At 38.4% G+C, this 27,624-nt stretch overlaps 1 protein-coding gene across 1 annotated transcript in view; it reads left to right on the plus strand.

The window, feature by feature from the left end:
- The window catches only part of UBL3 (ubiquitin like 3), an 80,543-nt gene extending 53,707 nt beyond the window's left edge, over nt 1-26,836 (plus strand). Inside the window, exons 2-5 of the mRNA XM_036297364.1 lie at nt 10,127-10,235; nt 15,000-15,086; nt 23,293-23,370; nt 23,935-26,836. Of these exons, the coding sequence (XP_036153257.1) occupies nt 10,127-10,235; nt 15,000-15,086; nt 23,293-23,370; nt 23,935-23,987 (327 nt within the window). The 3' untranslated portion in view covers nt 23,988-26,836. The remainder of the gene's footprint in view (nt 1-10,126; nt 10,236-14,999; nt 15,087-23,292; nt 23,371-23,934) is intronic.
- Nucleotides 26,837-27,624: the final 788 nt, after the last annotated feature.

A 27,624-nucleotide genomic window follows, 5' to 3' on the forward strand; every position in this document is an offset into this window, starting at 1 on the left:
CCTTAAAATAACTTCTTCACAAATAGAACTACTCCTTTCCTGTGGGGAATAGGAATATTTCTTGGCTTCCCTAATTTAATTTTGAAATTCTTTTTTTTCTACAATTAAAAATAAATTCAGTTTCATTATTTCATCCAGGATGGTTAGGTTCAGGAGGATTTATTGATGCCATCCCTTCTCAGACATATATCAGCAAGAGTGTGTGTGGATTGGGGTGGGGAGTGTAGGGCACCAAGCCTTACAAGCAGAAGGAACAACCGGTGTAAAGGCCTTGAGGAACTGAAAGAAGATACCTGTGATTGGAGCATAGTGAGACCAAGAGTGGTCCAGATGATGATGGAGAATAACAGTGGAGACTATGGTGAGGAATTTGCTAGGGCCACCTGGTTCATTCTAGCAGAGTGGTGAGCAGCAGGTATTAATTGTTAGCACACCTGGATTCAAATCTCACTCAGCTTCCCTACTTCCTAAAGTCTCTATAAACTCATTCCCACAACTCTAAAATGGTAGTAATACCTGCTTCAGAGCCTGGCTAGGTGGTGTGCACTACCTGAAATATAGTAAACCACACAACAAATGGCAGGCTGGTAGCACTTTACCTCTTTATTCACTGTACCATGCATACCCTACTCTGGATTCTAAGATTCACAGGCTTTTCTTTCTGTTACTTTTAAAATTCATTCAGCAAATATTTATTGGGCACTTAAAATTTTATATCCTAGCTAACTCTCTTTGCCTTAATTATATTTGTATGTCTTTCTCATAGCTTCAAGGTTATGAAATTCTCAAGCAGCAAGCATAGCATCTGCTTCAGAAAATGTCTGAATAAATGGACACCTAATAGAAAGTTTATGGAACATGATTACTATAATTCAGCATGCAGTTGTTTGGATAATTTGTTTTAAATCAGTCCTATGTAAAAAACAAAACAAAACATATTTCTTGTCGCCCTCATTTCATTTTACTTCAACAGAAATTTAAAACATGCCAGTTACAAAATCATAACTCTAGAAAAATAGAAAATATGTTTTTTTATTTTCTATTTTCAAATTCACACATTTTTTCTATTTTCAATTTCTAAATTCACACATTGCCTCAAAATAAGTTACTGTTAGGTTTATGTCTTTTTTCAAGATTAAGTAGCTACTTTAATACAGTATTTTTTAAACAGCTATCTTCAAATGTAAATAAGACAGGTAAGTAAAGACAGACATATACCATATAAACTTTTAGCAAGTTGAATGCTTGCTTTTTAAAAAAAAAAAAAAAAATCTGTTTACTTTGAGATAATTATAGATTTACATGCCTTTATAGGAAGTAGTAGAGAAATCCCATATATCCTTTACCTAGTTTTCCCTAGTGGTAATATCTTGCATAACTGTGGTACAATAGCCCAATAGGAAATTGACACTGGTAAAATCCATAGACTTCATTCAGATTTCTCTAGTTTCCATGCACAGATTTGTGTCTGTGTGTGTATTTAGTTCTGTGCAGTTTTATCACATGTGCAGATTCATATGACTACTTACCACAGTAAGATACAGGATAGTTCCAGCACCAGGATCCCTTGTGTTTCCCTTTTGTAAGCACAGCCAGCTATGCCTCTTTCTCAAACCTGGCCACACGATTCATAATTGTGTCATTTCAAGAATATTATACAAATGGAATCAGACAGCCTGTAATCTTTTGGGTTCCCTGTTTTTATTCAGTATAATCCCCTTGAGATAAATTGAGAGCTTTTAAAAAGTGATTTGTAAAGAAAGTCTAACATCTTTCCCACTGGGCCTATTGCCTGGTCTCTGGCAGAAAAGGTAGGAATTGGCATTACAAAGGCAAAGGTGCTTCCCTGGAATGTGAGGTAGAGTACCTCATTACTCATGTTATTCAGAGACTCTCAGAGAAATTGGGATTTCCTTTTCTGATCTACTAGAGGCCTAGTTCATGACATTCACGCATTAGGGAGGGGCAGGGAGGGGGCGGGTGTTCAGCCCGGCCTACACTCTCTTGCAGTCTGGGACCCCTCGGAGGATGTCCAACTGCCAGCCTAGGCCCGCTCCTGCCACTGCTGCTGCACTCGCCAGAATTGAACCAGCTTCTGGCTGAGCAGCGCTCCCCCTATGGGAGCGCTTTGACCACCAGGGGGCAGCTCCTGCTTTGAGTGTCTGCTCCCTGGTAGTCATTAAGCATAATAGTGACCAGTCATTCTGCCACTCAGTCAATTTGCATATTAGGGTTTTATTATATAGGATGTGTTGATCTCTTGGTAGAAAATAGTCCTATTTCTTTTTTTTCCTTCTTCTTCTATTAGTCCTATTTCTTTTAAAGGGCATGGTCCATCTCCATAATTGTCTGTTCAATGTCCAAAGACCATTCCAGTTAAGTCCATCTTTCATTCCCTTTCTCTCCATCCTCTTAATTTTTTTTAAATCCTGACCAATTGAAAACAAATCACTGTTGAATTAAGTTTTAGGTGAGATTTTGCCAAATTGATGTAATCAATTTTACTGAAAACTTTTATTTTAAACTTAAAATTACATGCATGGAAGAGTTGTTGTTTCCATTTGCCTTACAGGAAATGATCATGGTAGTTCTACCTCACTAATAGTCTTGTTTTGATTTGTTTTGCTTCAAAATTAATTATAAAATATATAATTCATTTGAATGATCTAAATGCCATCCCTTGGGAATTTTATTATGTAATAGGAGTTCCATCTCATATCAAGTCATCCAGAGTCTTGATAGTTTTCTTTTTAGACAAGTATGTATATGTAGTATAGCATATTTTAAGCTGTAAATAGGAATATTGTTTCTAACTTATTGTTTATGTCAGGAATCCCACTACCTCACAATCAGAGCTTCTTTTAGAGTATTTTATAGATTGACTTAGCTTGGCTTCAAATAAGTAAAAAGGTCTTTCATTAATAAGTATTTAAATAATTGGTACATAATCTTTCAAAGGAAAATAGCTCACAGTTGGAACTATATCTATATCTCCATATCACTACCAAGAAGTTATTGTATTCATCCCCATTCAACATAATGCACTGGCCCTGGCCATTTGATAAAATGCCCAGAATGCTGAAGCCTAGATTTGAGTCTTAGTGCTAATGTTTCCAGTCTGCATTTCCACTTGCATCTTGAAACTAAAGAAACTGAAATATTAGTCAACAAATATTGGTTGAACACCTGCTATGTTCCACGCAATGTGTTACTTTCCTCATCAACTTAATTTTGTGGGTTTATTGATGTTATTTTAATGTTTGGACATAAATTTCTTTCCTGAAGCAGTCTTTATCTGTTATTGTCAGTTTTAGGTAATTTTGACTGTAAGATTTGGTCATTTCTTAGAGTTATGTATTTATGGGCTTACTCTCACATCATCATATTTCCCTCCTTCTGCATTCTACATAGGTGATTAGGTTTCCTCTAAGTAGATTTTAAAATCTTACCTCGCTTTTTGTTCTCATTTTGTAGTCCAAAGCCACTTCAAACTCTGCTACGAGTTACAAACTCAAATGTTTTCTGGGGCCACACAGGTATCCTAATATATATAAAGAGCTAGGTGCCATCACGACCAAATGGGCAACTGGTCACCATGAAGGGCATGGAGCACTTCTCGCCCCCCCCCCCCCCCCGGCCCCTGAGCTGCTCACCATGATGGGGGGCTGGCAGCGGGGCAGGACTGGGGACTGTTGAGCGGTGGTGGCGGCTGCTTCACAGGGTGGCCATGACTTACCAGAGCAGTCACCCGGGCAGCAGCAAGTTTCTCAAAGCAGTTGCGGGGTGGGGGACTTATGTGAAGCGACGCTGTCACGGGGTGGGGGGAGCCTCGTGGAGCAGTGGCAGGGCGGGGGAGTTTAGCGGAGTGTCCAATGGCAAGCTCTGCAGGGCGGCAGCAAGCTTCACGAAGCAATTGAGGGGTGGGGGTGCCTCATGGAGCAGTTGCGGGGCTCGTGGAGCAGTCGAGGGGCCGCGAGCATTGCGGAGCGTGCCGGGGCGGGGAACTTCACCTAGCATCGCAAGGCGGCGGAGGCCAGGCTAGACCTAGGGACCCTAACTATGCACAATTTTGTGCATGCTGGGCCTCTAGTAATAAGTATATGAAGCAGGCCATTGTAAAGTAAGTAGGAATTGATAGGGTCTGTGTAAACAAATTTTTTAGATAATTCATTTTCAAATAAGAAAGTGAAATATCAGTTTATTGGTGACAGTGATGTGTACCAGTTTTAAAATAGGAAATACTAAGAACTTTGCAGCATGAACCCAAATCCAGCTAGTGCTAATGTATTTATGGGGTGAGGTATATGTATTGTTTTATTTTAATTTATTGTGGACATCTCTCCATGTCAAATTACGTATATCTATATTTTATATCATTTAACAACTGTGCCAGTTTCAATTGTAAGGATGCATGGTGATTTATTTTCCATTCCCATGTTGATATCAAGAAAAATCTAAAATATGCTTTGATGTCACCATTACAGATTCTAAAGATTAAGTCATTTTTCTTTATTTTAAAATATCCTAGCAAATAAAGAGGGAATATGCTAATTGACCCTCATGCCATCGCAAATATGGCGGCACCCACAGCCAATAAGGAGGGAATATGCTAATTGCTGCCCCACCCTTAAAGATGGCTGCACTCACAGCCAGTAAGGAGGGAATATGCTAATTGACTGCCTTCTGCTCAAAGATGGCAGCGCCCACAGCCAATAAGGAGGGAGTATACTAATTGACTGCCACACCCTCAAAGATGGCAGTGCCCACAGCCACAAGATGGTGGCACCCAGTCCCCTCAGCCCCACTGGGGTGGCAGGCATGCGGCAAGGCTGGGCCTGCCCCGAGGTGGGCCCAGCCTTGCCACATGCCTGCCTCCGGAATTCCCCAGTCCCCTCAGCCCCCCAGCCACCCAGGGCCGGCCCGAGGTGCAGGCAAGCCTCGGCTGTCGGCTGCCCAGCTGCTCAGGGCTGGCCCGAAGGGCAGGCAAGCCTTGGATGGCAGCTGCCCAGCCAACACCCAAGGTATAGGCAAGCCTCAGATGGTGGCTGCCCAGCCGCCCAGGGCCGCCCGAGGCTCAGGTAACCAGGGCCAGCCGAGGCTTGTGCTGCCGGCAGTGGCAGCAGCAGAGGTGTGATGGGGGTGTTGCCTTGCCCTGATTGCTGGGTTGCCTCCCGGACTGTGAGAGGGGGCAGGCTGGGCTGAGGGACCTCCCTCCAGTGCATGAATTTTCATGCACCGGGCCTCTAGTAATTTCAATAAAAGTCCAATAGAAATTATTTTTAAACTTAAAAGATTATTCTAAGGAATAGTAGATCATATCATTTGCATAATTCTTAGGAAGCTTTAATTTAGTTATATTTCTTTCCGGTTAAACATAAATTTAGCTGAACCATTTTGAAGATCACAATTTCTTGGGCATTGATGACTAACAGACCCTTATACAGTAGTTTGAAGCCTAAAGAAGATTCTATGTAAATTCACAGCATAATATATATGCATCAACATTCACACATAAAGAGACAGCGACGAATAGTGATGTATCTGTTAGAACTAAAGTTCACATCATATTGTGTAGATGTCCTTGCTTTAAGAATCACTCATTACTTGTTCATTATAGGAAATAAGTAAAGTGGTGATTTCTTACAGTTTAATCATTTTGGCAAACCACTACTTGAATTTAGTTCAAGTGGAACTTACTAAATTTCTGGATTATATCATTTCTTTATGGGAGTGTGATTTCATCAGTTTGCTTCCTGTATTAAGCCCTTTGGTCTAATTTCATTCTAGTCAGGAAAGATAGCAAGAAAGTTTAACTGGACATACATTAAGAGTTTTTCCTCTGGAATATAGCCTCTTAAACTTTTTTATTGAAATTGAAAGTATAATGCAGTTAGAATACATTTTCTAATTTGGAATCGAGTTCTACTTCATCTGATATGGAATCCAGTCACACCCCATTGAATGTAGAATTGTTTGTGTGTAGCATTTTTTTAGATGAGATATTTTATAACTTTTAACACATTTTCAAAGTGGTGAGGTGCTGGGAGTGGCACTGGCCATTGTGGTGGTAGATAGTAGATCAGTGCCCTGATGTCTTAATGATGCTGCAGCAGGCACCAATTTATTCATTGTAGCCTTTGCCGTATTAAAGATGTTTTGGCATTTTTTTATAAGGAAAAAAATATTAGTAACTGAAGATGAGAGCTTAGGTAACTTGTGACCTGGCACAATTCAAACAGGCACAAGACATTCTCTATTCTTTATATATAAAGATGCTGGGCTAGTCCTAGGGCTCAGCTATGGAGCAGACTCAACTTTTGGAAAGGTCTTCTCTGCTATCTTAACAGAGGGCCAGAAGTATAAAAAACCACACTTGTTATTTCTTATATGGAAATGAATGGATGGTGTGGTTTAAAAAAATAATAATATCAAGTTAATTGTGGAAAAGATAAGAATTAAGAAGTTAAGCCCGGCCCACATGGCTAAGCATTGACCTATGAACCAGGAGGTCATAGTTCAGTTCCCAGTCAGGTCACATGCCCAGGTTATGGGCTTGATCTCCATTGTTGAAGGCGTACAGGAGGCAGCCGATCAGTGATTCTCTCTCATCACTGATGTTTCTATCTCTCTTTCCCTCTCTGAAATCAATAAAAATATATTTCAAAAAAATAATTTAAAAGTTAAGAATAGCATGTAAACAAATACATATTTAGTAAGAACAATAAGTTCTTTGGATCTCAAAATTTTTAATTCTATTATCCACCTTAGGTTTTTCACTAAGAATCTGTATTCTTTGTCATATATAGCTCTTCCTCCTCCTCCCTAGGAAAATATATCATCATGCATTTTGGATTAAAGTAACTGCTATCATTGATTCCTCTATTAACCATAATAAAGTTCTTTAAAGTTATAGTTTTTGTTAATTTGATTAAGTTTCAAATGATTGTATAGGATAAAATATTTTTTTTTTAATTAAATCTTTATTGTTCAGATTATTACATTTGTTCCTCTTTTTTTTTCCCCCCATAACTCCCCTCCTCCCAGTTCCCGCCCCACCCTCCGCCCTCACTCCCCACCCACTGTCCTCATCCATAGGTGCACGATTTTTGTCCAGTCTCTTCCCGCATCTCCCACACCCCTTTCCCCCCCAGGAATAGTCAGTCCATTCCCTTTCTATGTCCCTGATTCTGTTATAATCACCAGTTCATTCTGTTCATCAGATTATTTATTCACTTGATTCTTAGATTCACTTGTTGATAGATGCATATTTGTTGTTCATAATTTGTATCTTTACCTTTTTCTTCCTCTTCCTCTTCTTAAAGGATACCTTTCAGCATTTCATATAATCCTGGTTTGGTGGTGATGAACTCCTTTAGCTTTTCCTTATCTGTGAAGCTCTTTATCTGACCTTCAATTCTGAATGATAGCTTTGCTGGATAAAGTAATCTTGGTTGTAGGTTCTTGGTATTCATCACTTTGAATATTTCTTGCTACTCCCTTCTGGCCTGCAAAGTTTCTGTTGAGAAATCAGCTGACAGTCGTATGGGTACTCCCTTGTAGGTAACTGAGTTTCTTTCTCTTGCTGTTTTTAAGATTCTCTCTTTATCTTTTGCTCTTGGCATTTTAATTATGATGTGTCTTGGTGTGGTCCTCTTTGGATTCCTTTTGTTTGGGGTTCTCCGCGCTTCTTGGACCTGTAAGTCCATTTCTTTCACCAGGTGGGGCAAGTTTTCTGTCATTATTTCTTCAAATAGGTTTTCAATATCTTGCTCTCTCTCATCTTCTGGCACCCCTATAATTCTGATGTTGGTACGCTTGAAGCTGTCCCAGAGGCTCCTTACACTATCCTCGCATTTTTGGATTCTTTTTTCATTTTGCTTTTCCGGTTGGGTGTTTTTTGCTTCCTCGCATTTCAAATCATTGACTTGATTCTTGCGCTCCTCTGGTCTGCTGTCGGGAGTCTGTATAATATTCGTTATTTCAGTCCGTGTATGCTTAATTTCTAGTTGGTTCCCCAATATAACATCGAGGGTCTCATTAGTTTTCTTGTAGATCTCATTAAGTTTATCGGCGGCTTCTAAACAGTTCTTGAGAGACCTTAAAAGTGTGGTTCTGAACTCTATATCTTCCATTGACAATTTAGTCCTGTTTCTTTGTTTCCGCATTTTGTTATGCTTCCTTGGTGCACCCCCTAGTGGTCTTTGTTCGCAGTCTTATAGTTAAATCTTGATTGTTGTAGCTAATTCCAGGGAGGGTTTGACCTCCAGGCCAAGTGGCTATGAGAATCAGCTGTGTCAGCAGTGAGAGAACTTCTGTCCTCTAGGGAGGTGCTAATCTAGCCTTTGCCTGAGGCTATCCGGCAAATGCCTGTGTGCAGGGCTTGGGCGGGGCGGGTCGCACAGGATCAACAGGGTGGGCCGGAGAGAGCAGTTATGGCGGCTCTCAGTCCTGTCCCCAGGGGCTCTGCCTCTCTGAGTCCCAGCACCCGCTGCAAAGCTCAGAGAGAAAGCTGCACTCGCTCTGACCGAAGCCAGACAGTCCCGCTTCTCCCGTGTGAGTCTGGGTCCCTAAAGACTCGCCGGTATCTGGAGCTCAGAGTCTGCGACTCCCTCCCGATTGAAAACGCCAACCGCGCCCTCCGCCGCCAGCCCGCTCCGCGCACTCCGCACCTCAGAATTAGGATAAAATATTTTATATAATTTATTTTCTCTTTATTTTCTCTAAGAAGTACATTATCAACTAAATTTTTCCCCATTTAGTGAAGTGAACTGTAGGGTCACCACTTTAATTTTCAATGGAAAATATGCATTCTATACTAATAGTGATAACCTGAAGAAGTCCAATTCTGAATATTGTTGGAAGTAAAATTTAAAGGCATAATGAATTTTGGTTTTCCTTTGTTCATGTATTGTGACAAATATATCTGCTCCCCCTCATATATATTAAACTAGAGGCCCAGTGCACGAAATTTGTGCACAGGGGCAGGAGGGTGTGTCCATCAGCCTGCCCTGCACCCTCTCCAGTCTGGGAGCCCTCAGGGGATGTCCTACTGATGGCTTAGACCCATTCCCTGTGGTTCTCTGCACTCTGCAGGGCCTGCCTGCTTCACACCGCAGTGACTGCCAAGCAGGCCGTGCTGGGTGCTGCCTGCGGGCAACACTTGCCTGCTCCCCAGTCGCCGTGGCGACGGCCAAGCAGGCCGTGCTGGGAGCTGCCTGCAGGCTGCTCTTCCCTGCTCCTGGGTCACTGCAGCGATGGCCAAGCAGGCCATGCTGGGAGCTGCCTGCGGATGGCATTTGCCTGCTTCTGGGTCGCTGCAGTGACAGCCAAGCAGGCCATGCTGGGAGCTGCCTCCTACCTGCTGTCAGTCTCCACAGAGATGATGAGGTTAATTTGCATACTCATTCCTGATTGGCTGGTGAGCATAGCAGAGGGACGGTCAATTTACATGTTTCTCTTTTATTATATAGGATATCCTATATAATAAAAGCCTAATATGCTAAGTGTCCAGTCATCCGGTCATCCGTTCAACCAATCAAAGCATAATATGCTAATGGTATGCTAAGGCCACTCAGCTACTCACTATGATGTTCACTGACCACTAGGGGGCAGACAGTCGATTGGTTGACCAGTCGCTATGACGTGCACTGACCACCAGGGGGCATACACTCCAACTGGTAGATTAGCTTACTGCTGGGGTCTGGTCGATCCGGACTGAGCGACATGGGCCAGACACACCCTGGAGCTCTCCCACGCTCCCTTCCCAGCTGGCCAACCTCCTGTGTCCTTCCCTGGCCCCAATAATGCACCAGTGGGATCCCTCGGCTTGACCTGTGCCCTCTCGCAATCTGGGACCCCTTGGGGGATTTCGAAGAGCTGGTTTCGGCCCGATCCCACAGGCGAGGCCAAAGGACCCCACTGGTGCACGAATTAGTGCACCAGGCCTCTAGTTAGAAATAAAATTATATATCAAATTCCCATTCTCTAAAAAAATTTTTACAGAGCTTAAGTTAAACACAAATGAGAAATTGGTAATAATTTAGAATATGATTGAAATAAAAAACTGAGTCATTTATTACTTTAAAATTTCAAGGTTTATGTTAAAAGCATCATTGTCTTCTTTCAGATCAATTTGCGCCTCATCTTGGTAAGCGGAAAGACAAAAGAGTTCCTGTTTTCTCCGAATGACTCTGCTTCTGACATTGCCAAGCATGTGTATGACAATTGGCCAATGGGTGAGTGGTGTTTTTCCTATTGAGAATGAATAATGTTACTTCTTCATGCCCTTAACCTTATTTCACAAACATTTTGAAAAAGTTTTAAATATCCTATATAATAAAGAGCTAATATGCTAATTAGAGCAGACAGCAGAACAACTTTCCGGAACCACCAGTGGGCGGGGGGCGGGGCCTTGAGGCCGAGAAGTAGCCAGGGCTGCGAGGGCCGAGCCCCCTGCACGAATTTCATGCATCAGGCCTTTAGTATAAGAGGTAAAAGAACAAACTAATTGATGGTATAAGGATCAAAGGTAAAGGGGACCACCTTCCCTATTTTGCTGTTCAGCTACCTCACTGCAAAATGGTAAAGGCTCCACAATGCCAGGTCCCTGTTTTTGACTTAGAACTGCTTGATATAAATGAAAACTATTTTTAAAAGTAAAACATAATGTAGCAAACATACACTTTCATATAAGTAAACCCATTTATGCTGAGACACAAAGTAAAGGAAAAGAAAAACTACCTTAACAGATTATAATACATTCTCTTTGGTCTATTCTATACATAGCCTATTTAAAATTGAGTTTGACACAGTTAATTTCTAATTTATGTCATTTCATAAGTTTTCTGAACTACTTACAAGGTCAAAAAGGTATAAAGTCTATATGTGCTTTGCATATTTAAGCTAGTATCCATGGCACCAAAATTAGGGGGTGTCACTCCTTCTTTTCTCTGGTTTTCTCTGTAATAAGATTCCATCTTGCCTTCCTAATGTGAGTCTTTAGCTTATGTTCTTCCTTTGAACTTTCCCCATGTTCTCTTGACCCTTTTATGGCATGTACCATAGTGATATGACTGTTTCAGCTGATTTCACTTAATTTTACTAGTCAAAGCAATTTGGACTTTTAAAGGACAAGACTTGTTTCAACAAAGAACACAGTATATACAAATGATTAAATAAATTACTTCAGTGTCTCTCAACCTTAAATAATATATGGAATTTTTTTGGAGGAAGAAAATTCTTATAGATTCCTTAGTGCTGGCTTAAATTATTTTTATCACAATGTTTATTTTTAAAGATAGAAACATGAAATCCAGTTAAAACTCTTTATCCTTATTAACTCATATACCATAAAACTAAAACAAATCCACAAGGAAAATGCAAACATAACTTTAAAACCAATAATATTCAAATTAAAAACATTATTGTACCCTATGATGTATTTTTACTAAAACCAACTTAAGGCTTGCACCGTAAGTGTGTTACTGTTGGCTTGGCGTGCATGTGTTCTTGCTTGGGGAATGAGGACCCAGTCACCACAAAACCTTCATTCACACCGTGTACCAGATTGCCATTCAGCCTTCACTCAGCAACAATTGATTGATAATATATTAAATCAACCTCTGTTCTTTCGTTGTTAGCCTCTTGACAATTAAAGAAGTCCTATTTGGCATCAGTTCAATCATAAACACATACATGGGCTTTAAAATCCCAAGGCTGTATACTTGGTTATGAAGTGATTATTTGAATTATATAGAATATTTCTTCCAGATTATCATTAAAATGAAAACACAATTTAAAAATTCTTGAAGAGGACTTTCAGACCCTAAGAATATGTCTTTGTGGATTCATAGATCTGAGTTTAAGAAACACTGAGACAAATACTTTCAAATAACTAGATCTTTCTTCCCATTGGTAACCAAGGGTCAAGTCAGTGTTAGTCCTGAATCAGGGAGCTACTGAAGCTAAAGATTGTAGGTAAGAAGGAATTTCAGAAAAGATGAAGTGGACCTAAACTTAGGGCTCTTGGGATATTGGAATTTTCTCATAGCCAGGAGCCAGGCAGGACAGATAGCTGTCAGTATGAAAAGCATTTTTAAAATACCTGTTTAGTAGTGATGTTTTACTAAGTATGACACAACATTACTATTGTGATTTTGGAGGAAAAGGAGGGTAAAGATAGATAGCTTTTGACATCTATGGATATTCTAGAAAAGATCACACAGGACAAAAACAATCAGTCTCAAAAATTTAATTTTTTGAGGGCAACATTGTAATTTGAGCTAAAAGATATACTTTTCAAGTGCAGGTCTTTGCCATAAGTAGTTTCCCAAATGAATGAACCATCTACCAGCATTGGAAATTTATTGTATCAATCCTATGCTATGTACACACAAAAAGTTTTTGAAAAATTTTTTATTTTTTATTGATTTTTAGGAGAGGAAGGGGGAGGGAGAGAGTGAGAAACATCTATGTGAGAGCAAAATATGGATTGGCTGCCTCCCGCATGCCCCCTACCCAAGATCAAGCCTGCAACCATGGCATATGCCCTGACCAGGAATCAAACCAGCAACCTTTCCGTGCATGGATCAGTGCCTAACCAACTGAGCCACACCAGCCAGGGCAAAAGTTTTGAACCCAGCCTTTCCTCTGTTTGTCAGTTGTACTCAGCAATTTTAGACAATGCAGGGAATAAAAATAAATAATTTTCATTATCTATAAAATATTTATGTTAAAAATCCATTTCTACATTGTATCACATAAATGCACCAAAAGTCAACAAATGTAGATATTTATTGTTGCTAGTAATAAAACTGTAGTAAAAATTGCTCCTTGAAGCGTTGTTCTTCTGTAGTTCTCTAAATTTCAGATCCTCTGAGATGGAAGGGAGTTAGCATATTAAATCAGTGGTGTATGCAGGAATCAGGACACTCTGTGTAAGATAATGAAATAGGAGGGTTGGGTAGGGGCTGGGAGGAGTTGGGAATAGGGGAAAATGGGAGATATCTATAATACTATCAACAACAAAAATATATTAAAACAAAACTAAAAGATAATGAAATATGTGGCTTCAAGTTTCTGCAGCTCAAAAATGCTTTCCTGTGAATTGGACATTTGCTGTAATTTGTCTTCTGTATCTATGAAACACTTGCCTCTTGACCAGAAATATTCTAATAAACCATAATTTTGGATGTGATGGATTCAGAGTAATCCATACAAAAGTGTTCAAGGCTTATTTGACTTTTCTTCTAGAAGAGGAGGGATCTAGGAACTCTAGAGTCAGGAGTGAAGGCTTGCTGGGGGAGGGAAGGGGGACAGGAGAAAAGGCTGGAGGAGTCTAGGGGAAAGGGAGACAGGAGAAATTACATTCATTTTTTCACTACCCAGTTTGTTGTGCTGAGTCACTGAGAGGCACTGGTTTTATCAAATTCATATTCATTATTTTACATACACACAAAAAAATGGCAAAAGGAAAGTGCTCTACTTAGCCCCATTCTCTGCTATCACTTCCTCTTCGGGATTGTTTTTAAAATATATTTTTATTGATTTCAGAGAGGAAGGAGGAGGGAGAGAGAGAGATAGAAACATCAGTGATGAGAGAATCATTCATTGATAAGCTGCCTCCTGCATGCCCTGGATTGGGGATCGAACCTGCAACCCAAGGAATATGCCCTGACCCGGAATTGAACCAGTGACCTTCTGGTTCATAGGTCAACACTCAACCACTGAACCACACCTGCTAGGCTCTTTGGAATATTTTAAACTAGTGTATGTGTTGAGAGTTATCATCTGATAATAGGAGCTTCTGTAGGAAACAAACACATCATACTAGAATTGTTGAGAAAGATAATGATGGAAATCTCAAATCTCTATCAAAATCAGAGCTTAATTATATCGACAAGCTAGAGAAAATTACTGACCCCATAGCCTATCACATGCCAGTGTCCTTACACCATCATGTTAACAGAGTAGTGTTTTATAAGTTTCTTAAGTCGTGTTTCAAAATGAACTATTCTGTTCCTCATCATGCCCACCAGTTCGTCTTTTGACTTTTTTTATGCACTTTCCATCATACCTTCTAATATATGGGGTGTTTTGTTTTTTTTTCAAGTTTCTCTTAAGTAGTTTGGGTAAAGTGAATTAAAGTTGTGTCTTCTGTAATATTTATAAAATGGCTTCAAAAAGACAATAAAGTGATAAGTCACCATTGTCCAAAAGTAAATACAAATTTTTTGTCATTCTCTTTTAAAATTTTTGTTCTCCAGTTTTAGTGAGATATAAATTTTTTTGTTATTCTCTATAGCAGTATATTAATTCTTTTTAAAATCTATGTGAAACATATTGTTTCTAACCTCATATATGTTAACAGGTACAAATATCCTGTTAAAATATCCTCTGTTAATTACTGGTAATTGAAATTAATTTTTAAATGATGTTTCTCTTCACCTGGGATTAGATTTTTTGCAGCTTGTATTTTGTTTTGTTTTGTTTTTTAATTTTTAAACTTCAGGACTCTATTTTGGCACATGTTAGTGTTCTTAAAAAGCAAAAACTAGTCTTTCCGCAGTTCTGACTATTTAAGGCGAAGAACTAGCAAGAACTGAGACCACACCCTACTTGGTTTGGCTCAGTGGATAGAGTATCAGCCTGTGGACTGAAGGGTCCCAGGTTCGATTCCGGCCAAGGGCACCTGCCTGGGTTGCAGGCTTGATCCCCAGTAGGGGGCATGCAGGAGGCAGCCAATCAATGATTCTCGCTCATCATTGATGTTTCTATCTCTCTTTCCCTCTCCCTTCCTCTCTGAAATCAATAAAGATACAAACAAAAAAAAAAACTGAGCCCGCAATGATTGCATGAGTAGTGCCTGCTTTTACTGAAGTGGAAGCTCCAAGTGTCTTCCTTGATGTATTCTACCTGTTTTGATCAGAAGTTTAGAATAATGCAGTAGTATTTTAATTTTGTGTTGAAATACACCTAACAAGTTCACTGGTTCTTTTCAGACTGGGAAGAAGAGCAGGTCAGCAGCCCAAATATTCTACGACTTATTTACCAAGGACGATTTCTACATGGAAATGTCACATTAGGAGGTAATATTTGCCTTTGTAATGGGATTTAATGTCTGTCTCATGGCAGCATTATCCATTTGTTTATTTAATGCTAATGTCTGATTTTACTAAAAAATTTTAACTTCAAACTTAATGTGAATTCTGCCTAGTTTTTATGTCCACTTCTTTGTATTTTGCATTCTGTTAAATTTAATTTTAGCATTATAGTGTTTACTACCTTGTGAAATAAACTCTGTCTATAACTATCTTATAAATATAATCTTATTTACTTCTGGATAATATAATTTAAATGTAATATTTAAAGTTAAAGCCAGACAAACTAGGAAAAATTTGTAATTGGTTTTCAAATATAATGATGAAGGAATGTTTTCAGTTTGACTTTAACTGTTGTAATGGCCATTCATGCAAGAATAATGAGTAACATTAGAGAGACAGTCTCATATAGTGGCTGAAAGAGCAGATTTTAGAGCCAGACAGTCCACGTTGCACCCTGGCTCCACTGCTCACTGGCTGTGTAACCTTGGCAACTGACTTAACTGCTTTGTGTCCTAGTTTCCACATAGTAAAATGGAATAGCCATAGCACCTGCCTCCTAGGTTGGGAGGGTTAAATTTTAGTGCGAAGCTTTTAGAACAGTGTTTGGCACATAGTAAACACTTGTTAGTAATTACTTCTCTTTACATGTGATTGGAGAAATGTAGCTCAATGGTGCCCCCTTATGGGTACATTTTCTACCATCATCAGGGTTTGTTTTGTTTTTAGTACATGTATTTCAGAAGTATTCTGATGATTAGAAATTTGTAGGCAAATGAATGATCTACTTCAGCAGTCACCAACCGGTGGTCCGCAGACCACTGGTGGTCCGTGAGGTCCGAAAGGTTGGCGACCGCTGATCTACTTTAATATATCTTCATTTAAATTACAATCTGACTTTTTTCTCTAAAACTAACATGAAATGTTTAATTTGTTTTTCCTTGAAGGTAGAATATTTTCATTCATTCCTTCAGCATATACTTAGTCCTATGTGCCAAAACTGTGCTAACCAGTTGAAGATATACCAGTAAAAAAGGTAAACAAGATAGAATCTCTTCCTTCAAGGTGCTCTAATAATATATAGAAACAGATAAAATCCAATATTAAAATATTGTGTGATCAGGGCTGGAGTAGATAAGTGCAAATGATAAGTATAATAATATCAAGTAGGTAGAACATTTCAGGATAATTTTCACAAATACCACGTTTCAGTGGCAGTGTAGTAACTGGTCTAAGGGGTGCTGCTACCTACTAAGAGATATCTGCCATTTCAAATACAGTTATTGGCTTGTAGTTCTTTTTATAGCTCTTTGTGTAGTTACATGGACCAACTCTTAGTGTAAGAATTGACCATTAGCTCCCTGGCTGCATTGGACATTCATTCAAGAGGGGCCATGTTTTAGTCTTTTTGTTTAGTGTTTGTGTCTACACAAGCTCTTGTACTGTTGATGGGAAAATGTTGAGTGAAGTTAATCTATTGACAACGTAAATGAATCTTGAGACTCCGTTTCCCTTGAGTATTGATCTATATGAGCAATTTCCCACCAACTTGGATTCTTTATCTTTTTGTCATGCCCACAGTTCCAACTATGGAATTAAAGATTGTGGAATTTGTGTTAAAATCAAACTATTGATTTCATTCCTATTAAAATTTAAAATTTTACCACTATTTTTGGGGAATTTTTTTGGAATAGTTAACAGATTGACTTATTGTTATTGTCATACTGTGGTGCTGTCAGTGTTTTCAAAAACAAAATAAACCATCGCTGGTTTTAGTGATTTAGGCAGATAGCATAGGAGCATAACCTAGTCCTTTCAAGTTGATCAGTATATCTGGGTGTTTGATAAAGGTTGAGTAATATTCAACTATTTGGTTTTTTTATTGCATCTTTTCTTTTTAGTCTTCCTTTGTCCTTGAATGTGGATAATGAAGAAGACAGCACACAGGGTCATAGCAGCTGTCTTCCCATATTCTAATGGCAAGTGTGGGGAAGGCTTCAGCTTGTGACTTTCTCTATAGCCTGGTGACTTAGATGTTGGACCAACAGCTGGAAATCAAAAGCAGACAGATTTCTATTCAATACCAGAAGAATATTTGAACAGTGGCGCTGCCTAAAGAAAGAATGGACCTCCGTGAGAAGGAGTGAGGTCCTTGTTATTGGTGACATTCAAGTAGAGGGTGAATACTGCCATGGGTAGGGGTTAGTCATTATGTTAAACCAGGAGACCTGGGTATTCTCTGCCACTGTTGAGACTTTGTGGTTTAATAAGTTTCAGGTTTACTAGTAAATTTTTGTTAACAAGTTTCTTAAACATAGCCCTGAACCCCTTTTCTAAATTTCAGTTACATAGAATTTCAATCTGCTAAAGAAAAGGTGTGATAACAGCCTTACTAATTGGGGATAAAGAAGATCAGCTACAGGTTTGACATTCAGTACATTCCAGATCAGTGTTTCCCAAAATGTGGATGAGCTGGTGAGCTTGAGACTCCCTTGGATACTCTTAACAAGCAGATTTCTTCATGCCCTCTCTCTCTTCACCCATCTCCCATCTTCTACTGAATCGAAGTCCTGGTGATGTTCATGTGAAGGTTGAAAACCTCTGTTCTGGATATTGTGCAGTTTCATAGCAGAAAGCAGAAGCATCCGCAGTGAAGGAAATACAAAGCATTTCGGATCCTTGTACTCTCTTCCTTCAGCTTCTTTGATGCTATTAGTATCAGTACCTATTCTTTCTAGTTAAAATTAAAATGGAGAAGAAAAACTTTAGCCTCATCAGTCCAAGTTTTAGCTTCAAATGGCCAGCTTCTCGGCAGCTTTCCAGGCCTGTCCAACATTTCTCTAAATTGCCATCTCAGTTCTCTGCCCTGTTTCCTGAGATCCATTTTCCTTGCTGTCTCAAAAGGCTGATATTAATGATGGCTATAGCAACACATACTGATTGCATTCTTTGTGTCAAGCCCTGAACTAAGCACTTCCTTGGATTGTTTAATTTAGTCAATAGAACTGTTAAGGGGCAGGTGACAGAATTACTATTTCCAATTTAAGTGGAGGAAATTGAGGCTTAGGGAGGGGAGGTCAGTAACACACAACCCCTTTCACATAGTTGGTGAATAGCAGAGGTGTGATTTTTACTCAGGTCTGACATAGTAGAGTCAACAAGATGGTATGACAGTGATGCACAGCTGGGCATGTGTACATATTAAATTCAGTCAGGCTTTCCCAATACATTTAGTGACATTTTTAATATGACATCTTATTTGCATTTTAATATTAAGTCAGGTTTAGGAGATTATCCACAGAAAGGCCTTCCTTTTTCCATTATCATGTGTATTTATGGGCCATCATGCTTCATGTGAATTTCAGAAGTTAAGAGACTAGACCAAATAATGGCTAGCTAATTTTTAATAAGGTGGGAACTCACCTTGATTACATGAACTATTAAGATTGAAGATAATTGGGACTCTTTTAATCCACAAGTTGAACATCATCCAACAGAGTAAGATTTAAAAGACAGATAGCAAGCAGGAGGATCATACTTGCTAAGTAATGGTCCTAAGCCTGCCTTCAGTTTGTAATTAGGGAAGAGCAAGTAGTTTGGGATGTCAGAACTCAAAGGTCACAACGATGGAAATAACTCTAGAAGTTAGATACACTGGATCTTCTAATTCTATATACAGAATAGCAAAGGAATGTACCATGAAACTTGATGTTTTATGGAACCTCTATACTGTTTTTCATAGTGGCTACCTCCATTTACAGTCCCACCACCAGTACACTAAGTGTCCCCTTTTATCCACATCCTCGCCAACACTTGTTGTTTCTTGTCTTTTTTATGGCAGCCATTCTAACAAGATGTGTGATGATATCTCATTGTGGTTTTTATTTGCATTTCCCTGATATTTAGTGAGGTTGAGCATCTTTTCATGTGTTTGTTCGCCATCTGTGTGTCTTCTTTGGAAAAATGCCTTTTCAGGTTTTCTGCCCATTTTTAAAATGGATTATTTGTTGTTTTATGCTGAGCTTTATAAGTTTTTTTTATATATATTTTGGATGTTAACTCCTTATTAGGTATAACATTTGCAAATATTTTCTCCCATTCAGTAGGTTTCATTTTTGTTTTGTTCATAGTTTCCTTTGCTGTGCAAAAGCTTTTTCTTTAATGTAACCTTTTTTATTTATTCATTTTGTTGCCCTTGCCTAAGGAGACACATCCAAAAATGTATTTCTAAGACCAATGTCAAAGAGTTGACTGCTTGTGTTTTCTTCTAGGAGTTTTATGGTTTCAGGTCTTAAATCAAGTCTTTAATCCATTTTGTGTTCATTTTTTTATATGGTATAACAAAGTGGTCCTGTTTAATTCTTTTGCTTGTAGCTATCCAGTTTTCCCACCACCATTTATTGAATACTTTTCCTCATTGTATATTCTTGCCCCCTTTGTTGTAAATTTAATGGACTATATAAGCATAGTTTTCTTTCTGTGCTCTTTATTCTGTTCCATGACCTATATGTCTGTTCTGTGCCAATACCATACAGTTTAGATTACTATAGCTTTGTAGTATAGTTTGAAATCACAGGGAGTGAGGTCTCCAACTTCAATTTCATTTACCTCTGCTCTGGTCTTTATTACTTCCTTCCTTCTACTAACTTTGGGCTTTTTTTTTTCCCCCCCTACTTTCCTTAGTATAAGATTAGATTATTTGAGATTTTTCTTGTTTCTTCAGGTAGGCCTATATTGATGTAAACTTCCTTCTTAGAATGGCATTTGTTGCATCCCATAGATTTTGTAACATTTCCATTTTCATTTGTCTCAAGATATTTTTTTAATTTCCTCTTTGAATTCTTCATTGATCCATTGGTTTTTTGGCAGCATTATGTTCGGTCTTCACATATGTTCTTTCCAGTTTTCCTCTTACAATTAATTTCTGGTTTCATGTCATTGTGGTCAGAAAAGATGCCTGATGTTTTCAGTCTTTTTAAATTTATTGAAATGTTTTGTGGGCTAACATTTTATCTATCCTGGAGAATGTTCATGTTCATTTAAAAAGAATGTGTATTCTACTGTTTGGGAATGGAAAGTTCTGTATATACCTATTAAGCCCATCTGGTCTAATGTTTCCTTATTGGTTTTGTCTGGATGATCTGTCCATTGATGAAAGTAGGATGTTTCAGTCCCCTACTATTATTGTATTACTGCCAATCTCTCTCTTTATGTCTGTTAATAGTTGCTGTATATATTTAGGTGCTCCTGTTAGGTGCATAGATTTTTGTGTTACATTCTCTAGTTGGATGATCTCTTTATTATTATGTCATAACCTTGTGTTTTGTTACAGTGTTTATTTTTTTAAGTAAAGCTACCCAGCTTTCTTTTCATTTCCGTTTGCATGGAATATGTTTTTCCATCTACTTTCAGTCTGTATGTATCTCTAGATCTGAAGTGAGGTAGCATATGTGTGCATCTTTTTTTTTTATCCAGTCACCCACCCTTTATCTTTTGAATGGAGCACTTAGTCCATTTACATTTAAAGTAATTATTGGTAGGTAGGTACTTATTACCATTTTGTTTTCATACTTGCTTTATATGTGGTTGGTCTACTACCTTTATTACATGTTTGCCCTTATTAGTGAGATTTTCTTTTTATATATTTTCTTATTTCTAGTTTTAGTCTTTTCTTTTCAAGCTTAAATAATTGTCTTTAACATTTCTTATAATGCTAGTTTAATGATGATAAACTCCTTTAGCTTTTGCTTGTCTGAGAAACTATTTCTCCTTCAATTCCAAATGATAATCTTGCCTGGTAGAGTATTCTTAGTTGTAGGTTTTTCCCTTTTATCATGTTGAATATATCATGCCACTCCCTTCTGGCCTGCAAATTTTCTGTTGAAAAATCAGCTGTAAGTTTTTTGAGAGCTTCCTTCTAGGTAACTGTCTTTCTCTTGCTGCTTTTAAGAGTCTCTTTATCTTTAACATTTAAAAAATATATATTTCTATTGATTTCAGAGAGTAAATGAGAGGGAGAGAGAGACAGAAACGTCTGTGCTGAGAATCATTGATCAGCTGCCTCCTGGAGGTCCCATACTGGGAATTGAGCCCACAACCCTGACATGTGCCCTGACCAGGAATCGAACCATGACCTCCTGGTTCGTAAGTTGACACTCAACCACCGAGCCATACCGGCCAGGCTATCTTTAACTTTTTTAACATTTCAGTGAGTCTCTGGGTTCATCTTGTTTGAAACTCTTTATACTTCCTGGACTTGAATGTCATTTCCTTTACAAGGTTAGGGATGTTTTCAGCCATTGTTTCTTCAGATAGGTTTCTGTCCCTTTCTCTCCCCTCCCTCTGAGATTCATATAGTGTGAATGTTAATATGCTTGATGTTGTCCCAGGTGTCCCTTTTGCCATCCTTATTCTTTTTAATTCCTTTTTCTTTTTTTTAATCTCCCAATTGGGTTATTTCCTTTATCCTGATTGTTGATACATTCTTCTGCATCATATGATCTGCTGTTGATTCCCTTTAGTGTATTTTTCATTTCAGTTGTTATAGTCTTCAGTTCTGATAGTTTTTTTTAATCTTTTTTATCTCTGTTGGAGTTCTATACTTATCAGCAGAGTTTGATGAGAGTCTTTATGACTTACTTTGAACTCTTTATCCAGTAGACAGCTTACTTCCTTTTAGTTTAGTTCTTTTTGGGGGGCAATGTCCTTTTTGTTTGTTTGTAACATATGCTTTTGTCTGTTTCTATGCATTAGGAAGATGAGTTACATCTCCTGGCCTTGAAAAAGTGACCTTATTGAGAAGGTGTACTGTGGGGCCCAGGGGTAGAATCCTTTCTTGTCACCAGAGCCAGATGCTCCAGAGATGTGGACTAGTGTGGCCTTCGGTTGTGGTTGGTCCCCAACTGCTAAGGACACACTGGCAGGCGAGGCTGGTTCCTGGCCCTCTGGCTGTGGCCTGGCCACAACTGTTGTGGGCATACTGGTGTGCAGGGCAGCTCTTTGGTGTGAATGGCTTCAAGGCCCAGCTTCGACTACTGGAGACACACTGCACTGTGCTGGTGCTGACTGAGGCTGTTCACCAGGTGTAGCAGGGCAGGAGTCCCTTTGGAAGGTAGGCAGCTAGATGAGTCTTCAGGGAAACACCAGAGTGGAATGAACATTCTTAGCAAGGTTAAAGAAGAGTGTCAGAAGTGATGCCTGCCAGCATCAGACCAGCTAGGTGGAAGGAGAGTTTAAAAGGAGGGAAATGGTGCCCACCAGCACTCTTGCCCCTGGGGAAAGTTTCAGTAGATCCCTATCCCTCAAATTAGTCAGTATATCACCTTCACATATGGCCCAGATACTTTTTAAATTGCTACCTTTGTGCTCATTTCCTACAGCCCTTTGACTCTCCTAGGTGTAAGCTCCACTGGTTTTCATATTTTCTGGGGGCTCCTCTTCCTGGTGCAGGTCCTCTAGGCCGGGGCTAGGACCCCTCCCTCTTTAGAGGGCACATCACAGTTGTGATGTCCCTCCCGCTTGTGGGTCACTGCGCTGCAGCGAGGGCAGGGCAGGTCCTGGCTAGACTGAGTCTCTGCCCCTCCTGCCCATCTAATGTGGCTTTTCCTTTGTGTCCGTAGCTGTAGACAATTCGTTGTTAGCCTTCAGGCCATTCTCAGAGATGGCTGTGCTTTGTTCGTTGTAGTTTTGATATCAGGGCAAGGAGGTGAGCTTTGGATCTTCCTACTCCACCATCTTGAACCTGAGTTCTGAGCCTTGCTCTTGAATGCCAATTTAGCTTGTCCGTGAGATTGTTCCTTGTGGTTGGTGCATTGTCCCTGTAACTTTGTCCCTGGTGCATTGTTTCCAGATCACCAAGTCACTGCCCTCCAAAATAATTTTTTTTTATTCCTTTTTCCTCTTTTCTAAAGGTTATTTCCAATATTAACCAGTTATACATTTTCTTTTGTCGCCTTCCTTAAACAGTGTGATTTATGTATCAAGCTAATGGCCATATCTGAACTTCTGAATTGTAAAAAATTATTTTTGATAGTATTAACCTAATTTCATTTTTTAAGAGATACTCTATCCAGGATGCAGTTTAACCTGTTGAGGAAGTCATACAAAAAGCAAAAAATGTATTAAATGGTTTCAGTTCTGGTTAGTGATTTCGATAAGTTGATGAATATGTAACAAATTGTCTTCTTTCACACAGCATTAAAACTTCCTTTTGGCAAAACAACAGTGATGCATTTGGTGGCCAGAGAGACATTGCCAGAGCCAAACTCTCAAGGTAAGCCAGGCTTTGGAGAAGGGTCTCATTTGAGCCACAGAGACAAGCATTCAGAAATGGCTCAGTTTTGCCCTAGCCAGTTGGTTCAGTGGATAAAGCATTGGCCTGCAGACTGAAGGGTCCTAGGTTCGATTCCAGCCAAGGGCACATAATCTGGGTTGCGGACTCAATCCCCCAATGGGGGGGGGGGGGGCATGCAGGAGGCAGCCGATTAGTGGTTCTCTGTCATCATTGATGTTTCTATCTCTCTATCCCTCTCCCTTCCTCTCTGAAATCAAAATATATATATGTATGTATTTTTTTAAAAGGCTCAGTTTTTCTTGAACAGGAATTCTTAGGGAAAGGAAGTCTTCATAGTTTATGAATGGAATGTGTTGAGCAAATAACCAGACATTCTGGAAATAGATTAAAATTAACAGCATTTATTATAGCTTTTTAATAGCAAAAAATGCAAACATTAAAAAAACACTATTATAATTCTTATGTTGGGTGCCTTCCTTTCCACTTCCTCCTACCTCCAATTGAAGCATTATTATAAACAAGGCTTTTCTTCATTTTCTCCAGGTCAGAGGAATCGTGAGAAGACTGGAGAGAGTAATTGTTGTGTAATCTTGTAAACACTGTCTGCTAAGTGTGATGTGATGTCATCCTTGTCTTTCATGCTGCTGGGACAGAAGAGACCCAACATTGCTTCAGAAACCCTTAGGAAGTCTGCCTGTAAAGCCATGGAACTGAATGATCACATGAACACTGTCATCTTCTCTCATGAAAGTAAAAAGAACCAAGAACATTTTTCACTATGATTTTCTATTCCTAGTATTTTTGTTTATGTTGAGCAGTTTTAAAATACTGGTTTTTGAATGCAGTCAATCTCCAAGGGAAAAGTTAACCAAGTTACTTCTCAAAGCAGAAGCCTTTCTGCTGCCACAAAAATTTTATCACCAGAACTAACAAATCAACTGTTCCAAATACAGTTTGCACTAAAAAAGTTTGACATTATTTTTTTCATTAGCAGAATTTATAGTGTAGTTTATGGTACCTAGAAATACTCATGTATACAATTCCACACTGGAAAACACTCAGCAGTTAATGTAGTTAATTACTGGGCCAACTGGAGAGGGGAAAAAATGGAAAAGAAACTAAAATGTTGGGTGAATTCTACCTAAGTCAGCTGTGGTGGCTGCACTGGCACGGACACTAAACTGAGTGTGATGATCTTCACCGCAGGAAGTGAAGAAACAAATGTGCCTGGTGTTTGAAGGACTCAGTAGAGAGCTGATGAGCAATTTGTTTTCCTGTAACACATGCACTCTTCAGTCATAAGTAACCGAATGCTAGTTCACACAGCACAAAAGGGATGAATGTGCTTCCTAGCCTTAATGTGGAGGGGTAAGTTCTAATCACTCATAGACTTTCATGATTGGGCAGAAGTATTAGAAAACCTCATTTACTGTTCAATTTTAGTATTTGAATATCAGTAGATGGAATTTTTTCATAATTTTTGCTCATCTATAATTGTGTCCAGTGTCAGACTTATTCATTAGAGAGTTCAGATGAATTCTTAAAATTAAAAAATTCTCCATAATAACTGACTTCTTTCTTTATGTAGTTTGCATTTGGTATTAGTGCTTGCAATTGTATTAAAATCAATTATTTTGTTTTAAATCAATAATTTAAAAATGAATATGCTAAAAACAATTTGCACAGCACTAAAGCATGAGCTAGTTTCATCTAAACCTGTAAAAATATAAAAGATTTTATATTTTTTCACTGGGGAGAAATTTTCTTCCTAGATGAAATTACAAATATGTGTAGATTATATTTAATAAAAAACTTATAAAATACCTAACTATAGAACTTAAATATAGATTGGCGTGTAGTATATAGAACAATAATCCATATTAATAACTTTAGCCTTTATAAAATGAAGTTGCAGGCTGACATGTTCTGTATTTAAATAAGTGTCCACGGTCCTTACAAACATTAAGTGTAAAGGGTTTCAGATTGTCAGCTTTGTTTAAAGATAATCAGATTATTTTATTCATTGTTAATGCATTGATGAAAAGGCTTTATATGCAGTAGGTCTACGAAAATATTGTTCATACTGATAGAATTAAATTTGTATAGAGCAGAGTTTTAAAAACGAATGTAAATAGCACTAAACATTTTTTCCCGCAACCTGTACTTATAGATTCTTTCTGTAAACTAAATAAAAAAGTATCGTGCATTTCGGTGGTCATTCTAAAAGGTCTTGATTAGGTTAATAATTGTTTAAGTGCTGTCATTCATGTTACATTAGTCTTCTACTTTTATTTCTTAATTTTTAAAAATTTGTTTAATTACTATTCTATTGTTAGTTTTGGGAGTTATTTACAATGTATCTTTGATATTTAATCTGGTTAATTTGTGCACAGTCAAAACAATGGTTAGAATTATGTAGTCTCTGTTATCACTAAAATGTTATATTCAAGAGATGTTAAATATTTATATGCTTTGTTGACTAGCTCAAATGTGAGTTCTATTAGTGTTGACTAAAGAAGAATCTGGTAATTACTTAATTGGGCAATTTAGTCATGTATGGCTCTCTTCTTCTTTTGTAAAACAAACTACTGGTAATTATTTTTAATACCTATTTTAATTCTATTTACTTTTCTGTTTTTCCATAGTTAAAAACTATCAGCTAATTGTGATTGAATTTTTACGACGGTTAAAAATATTCTCTACTGGTTTTTAATATATTTTTCTGTGTGCTCCAATGTTATACATTTCCCTCTCACAAGACCTCAATTTAAAGTTTGCAAAATGGATAAACTTGTTTATTATTAGAGAAAGAATTATGTCACTTAATATTTAATATTGTTGTGCAAATGAAAAAAAATAAAAAATAACAGTAAAATTATATACTGAAAACACCAAAAATATAGATGCCTTAATAGTATATTCATGAAAATACTCAGTTATCTCTTTAAAATAGTTCCTTGGACTGCCTGATGTCTGAAATATGATTGGTCATAGCCACGGCTACTACTGAAGGTCCCTCTGCCAAAACAACAGCTCACTTACCAAAAGGTGGAAGCTGCATAGACCCAGTAATGTAAATAAAGCCTGAATCATGGGCCTGTGACTCTGCCCAGTGCTTGGTATCTATCACACTTCTTTTACGTAAATTATCCTAGACTTTACGTGTTCTGGACAAGGCTAAGCTTTCCTTCACCATTAAACCTCAGCATGTCTCCTTGATCTGAACTATTTGCTTTCTCTTCAAAATAAGTTGTATCTTATCCTGTCATGAAAAACATAGTATCTCACATTGTCATTCATATTAAATGAGGTTTTCTCATAACAAACATTTATCCTTAGTTTTATGTCATCTTGACCTTTGTTACAGTAATTTCTGTTAGCTGATTGTGGTAAACAATGTTTAATGTGAAAAGAAATTAAAAATTTCTTCATCTGTTGTAGAATACTTCCTTTAAATTATTCATAATTTTGGTGTATTTTCCTGTTCTTTATCTCTCTACTGTTTTTCTTTTTTCCCTTCAATTTACTTTATTACATTCTTCAGTAAAATCAGTATTGTGTGTGCCAGCCTTTATTCTTCTGAGAAGGGATCAACCAAAATTTAGTGTGCCATCCTTAATGGTAACTCACAGGCATGTCTTCAAGTTTTCCACTAACATTTCCATAATACAGTCTCTTGTTAGCCAGACAGTGATTTGGATGAGATGAGGGCTTGAGAGAAGAGTATAAAATCTAGAATTATGATGGACACACAAGTGCAGACTGCTGCCCATTATCCAGGCACACTTTCCCTGGCCCAGGCGGAAAAGGGATGTCAGTTACTCTACAATTCAAGTGATACCAAAGGAGTTGGTTGGGTAAGCACACACACACTTCTTAATGAATCTGGAAGGGATTTAAGTCTTACACTGAGACTTCATTGGTTTCAGAGTAGAGTTCCACATTCAAACATTTAGTATCTGATTTGTTTCTACAGACTTTTCTTGTGCCTTATTTTGGTGATGTCTACAATGTAGTGAGAAATTTCACTCTTTTTAATTTATTTTAAATACTAGAGGCCCGGTGCACAAAAATTTGCGCACTCGGGGTGATCCCTCAGCCCAGCCTGTGCCCTCTTGCAGTCTGGGACCCCTTGGGGGATGACCACCTGCTGACTTAGGCCTGCTCCCTGGGGGGATTGGGCCTAAGCTGGCAGTCAGACATCCCTCTGGCAGCCCAGGAGCCTTTGGGGGA

Source organism: Myotis myotis, unplaced genomic scaffold (genome assembly GCF_014108235.1).
Source record: "Myotis myotis isolate mMyoMyo1 unplaced genomic scaffold, mMyoMyo1.p scaffold_m19_p_3, whole genome shotgun sequence".
In the NCBI taxonomy this organism is placed as follows: Eukaryota; Metazoa; Chordata; class Mammalia; order Chiroptera; family Vespertilionidae; genus Myotis; species Myotis myotis.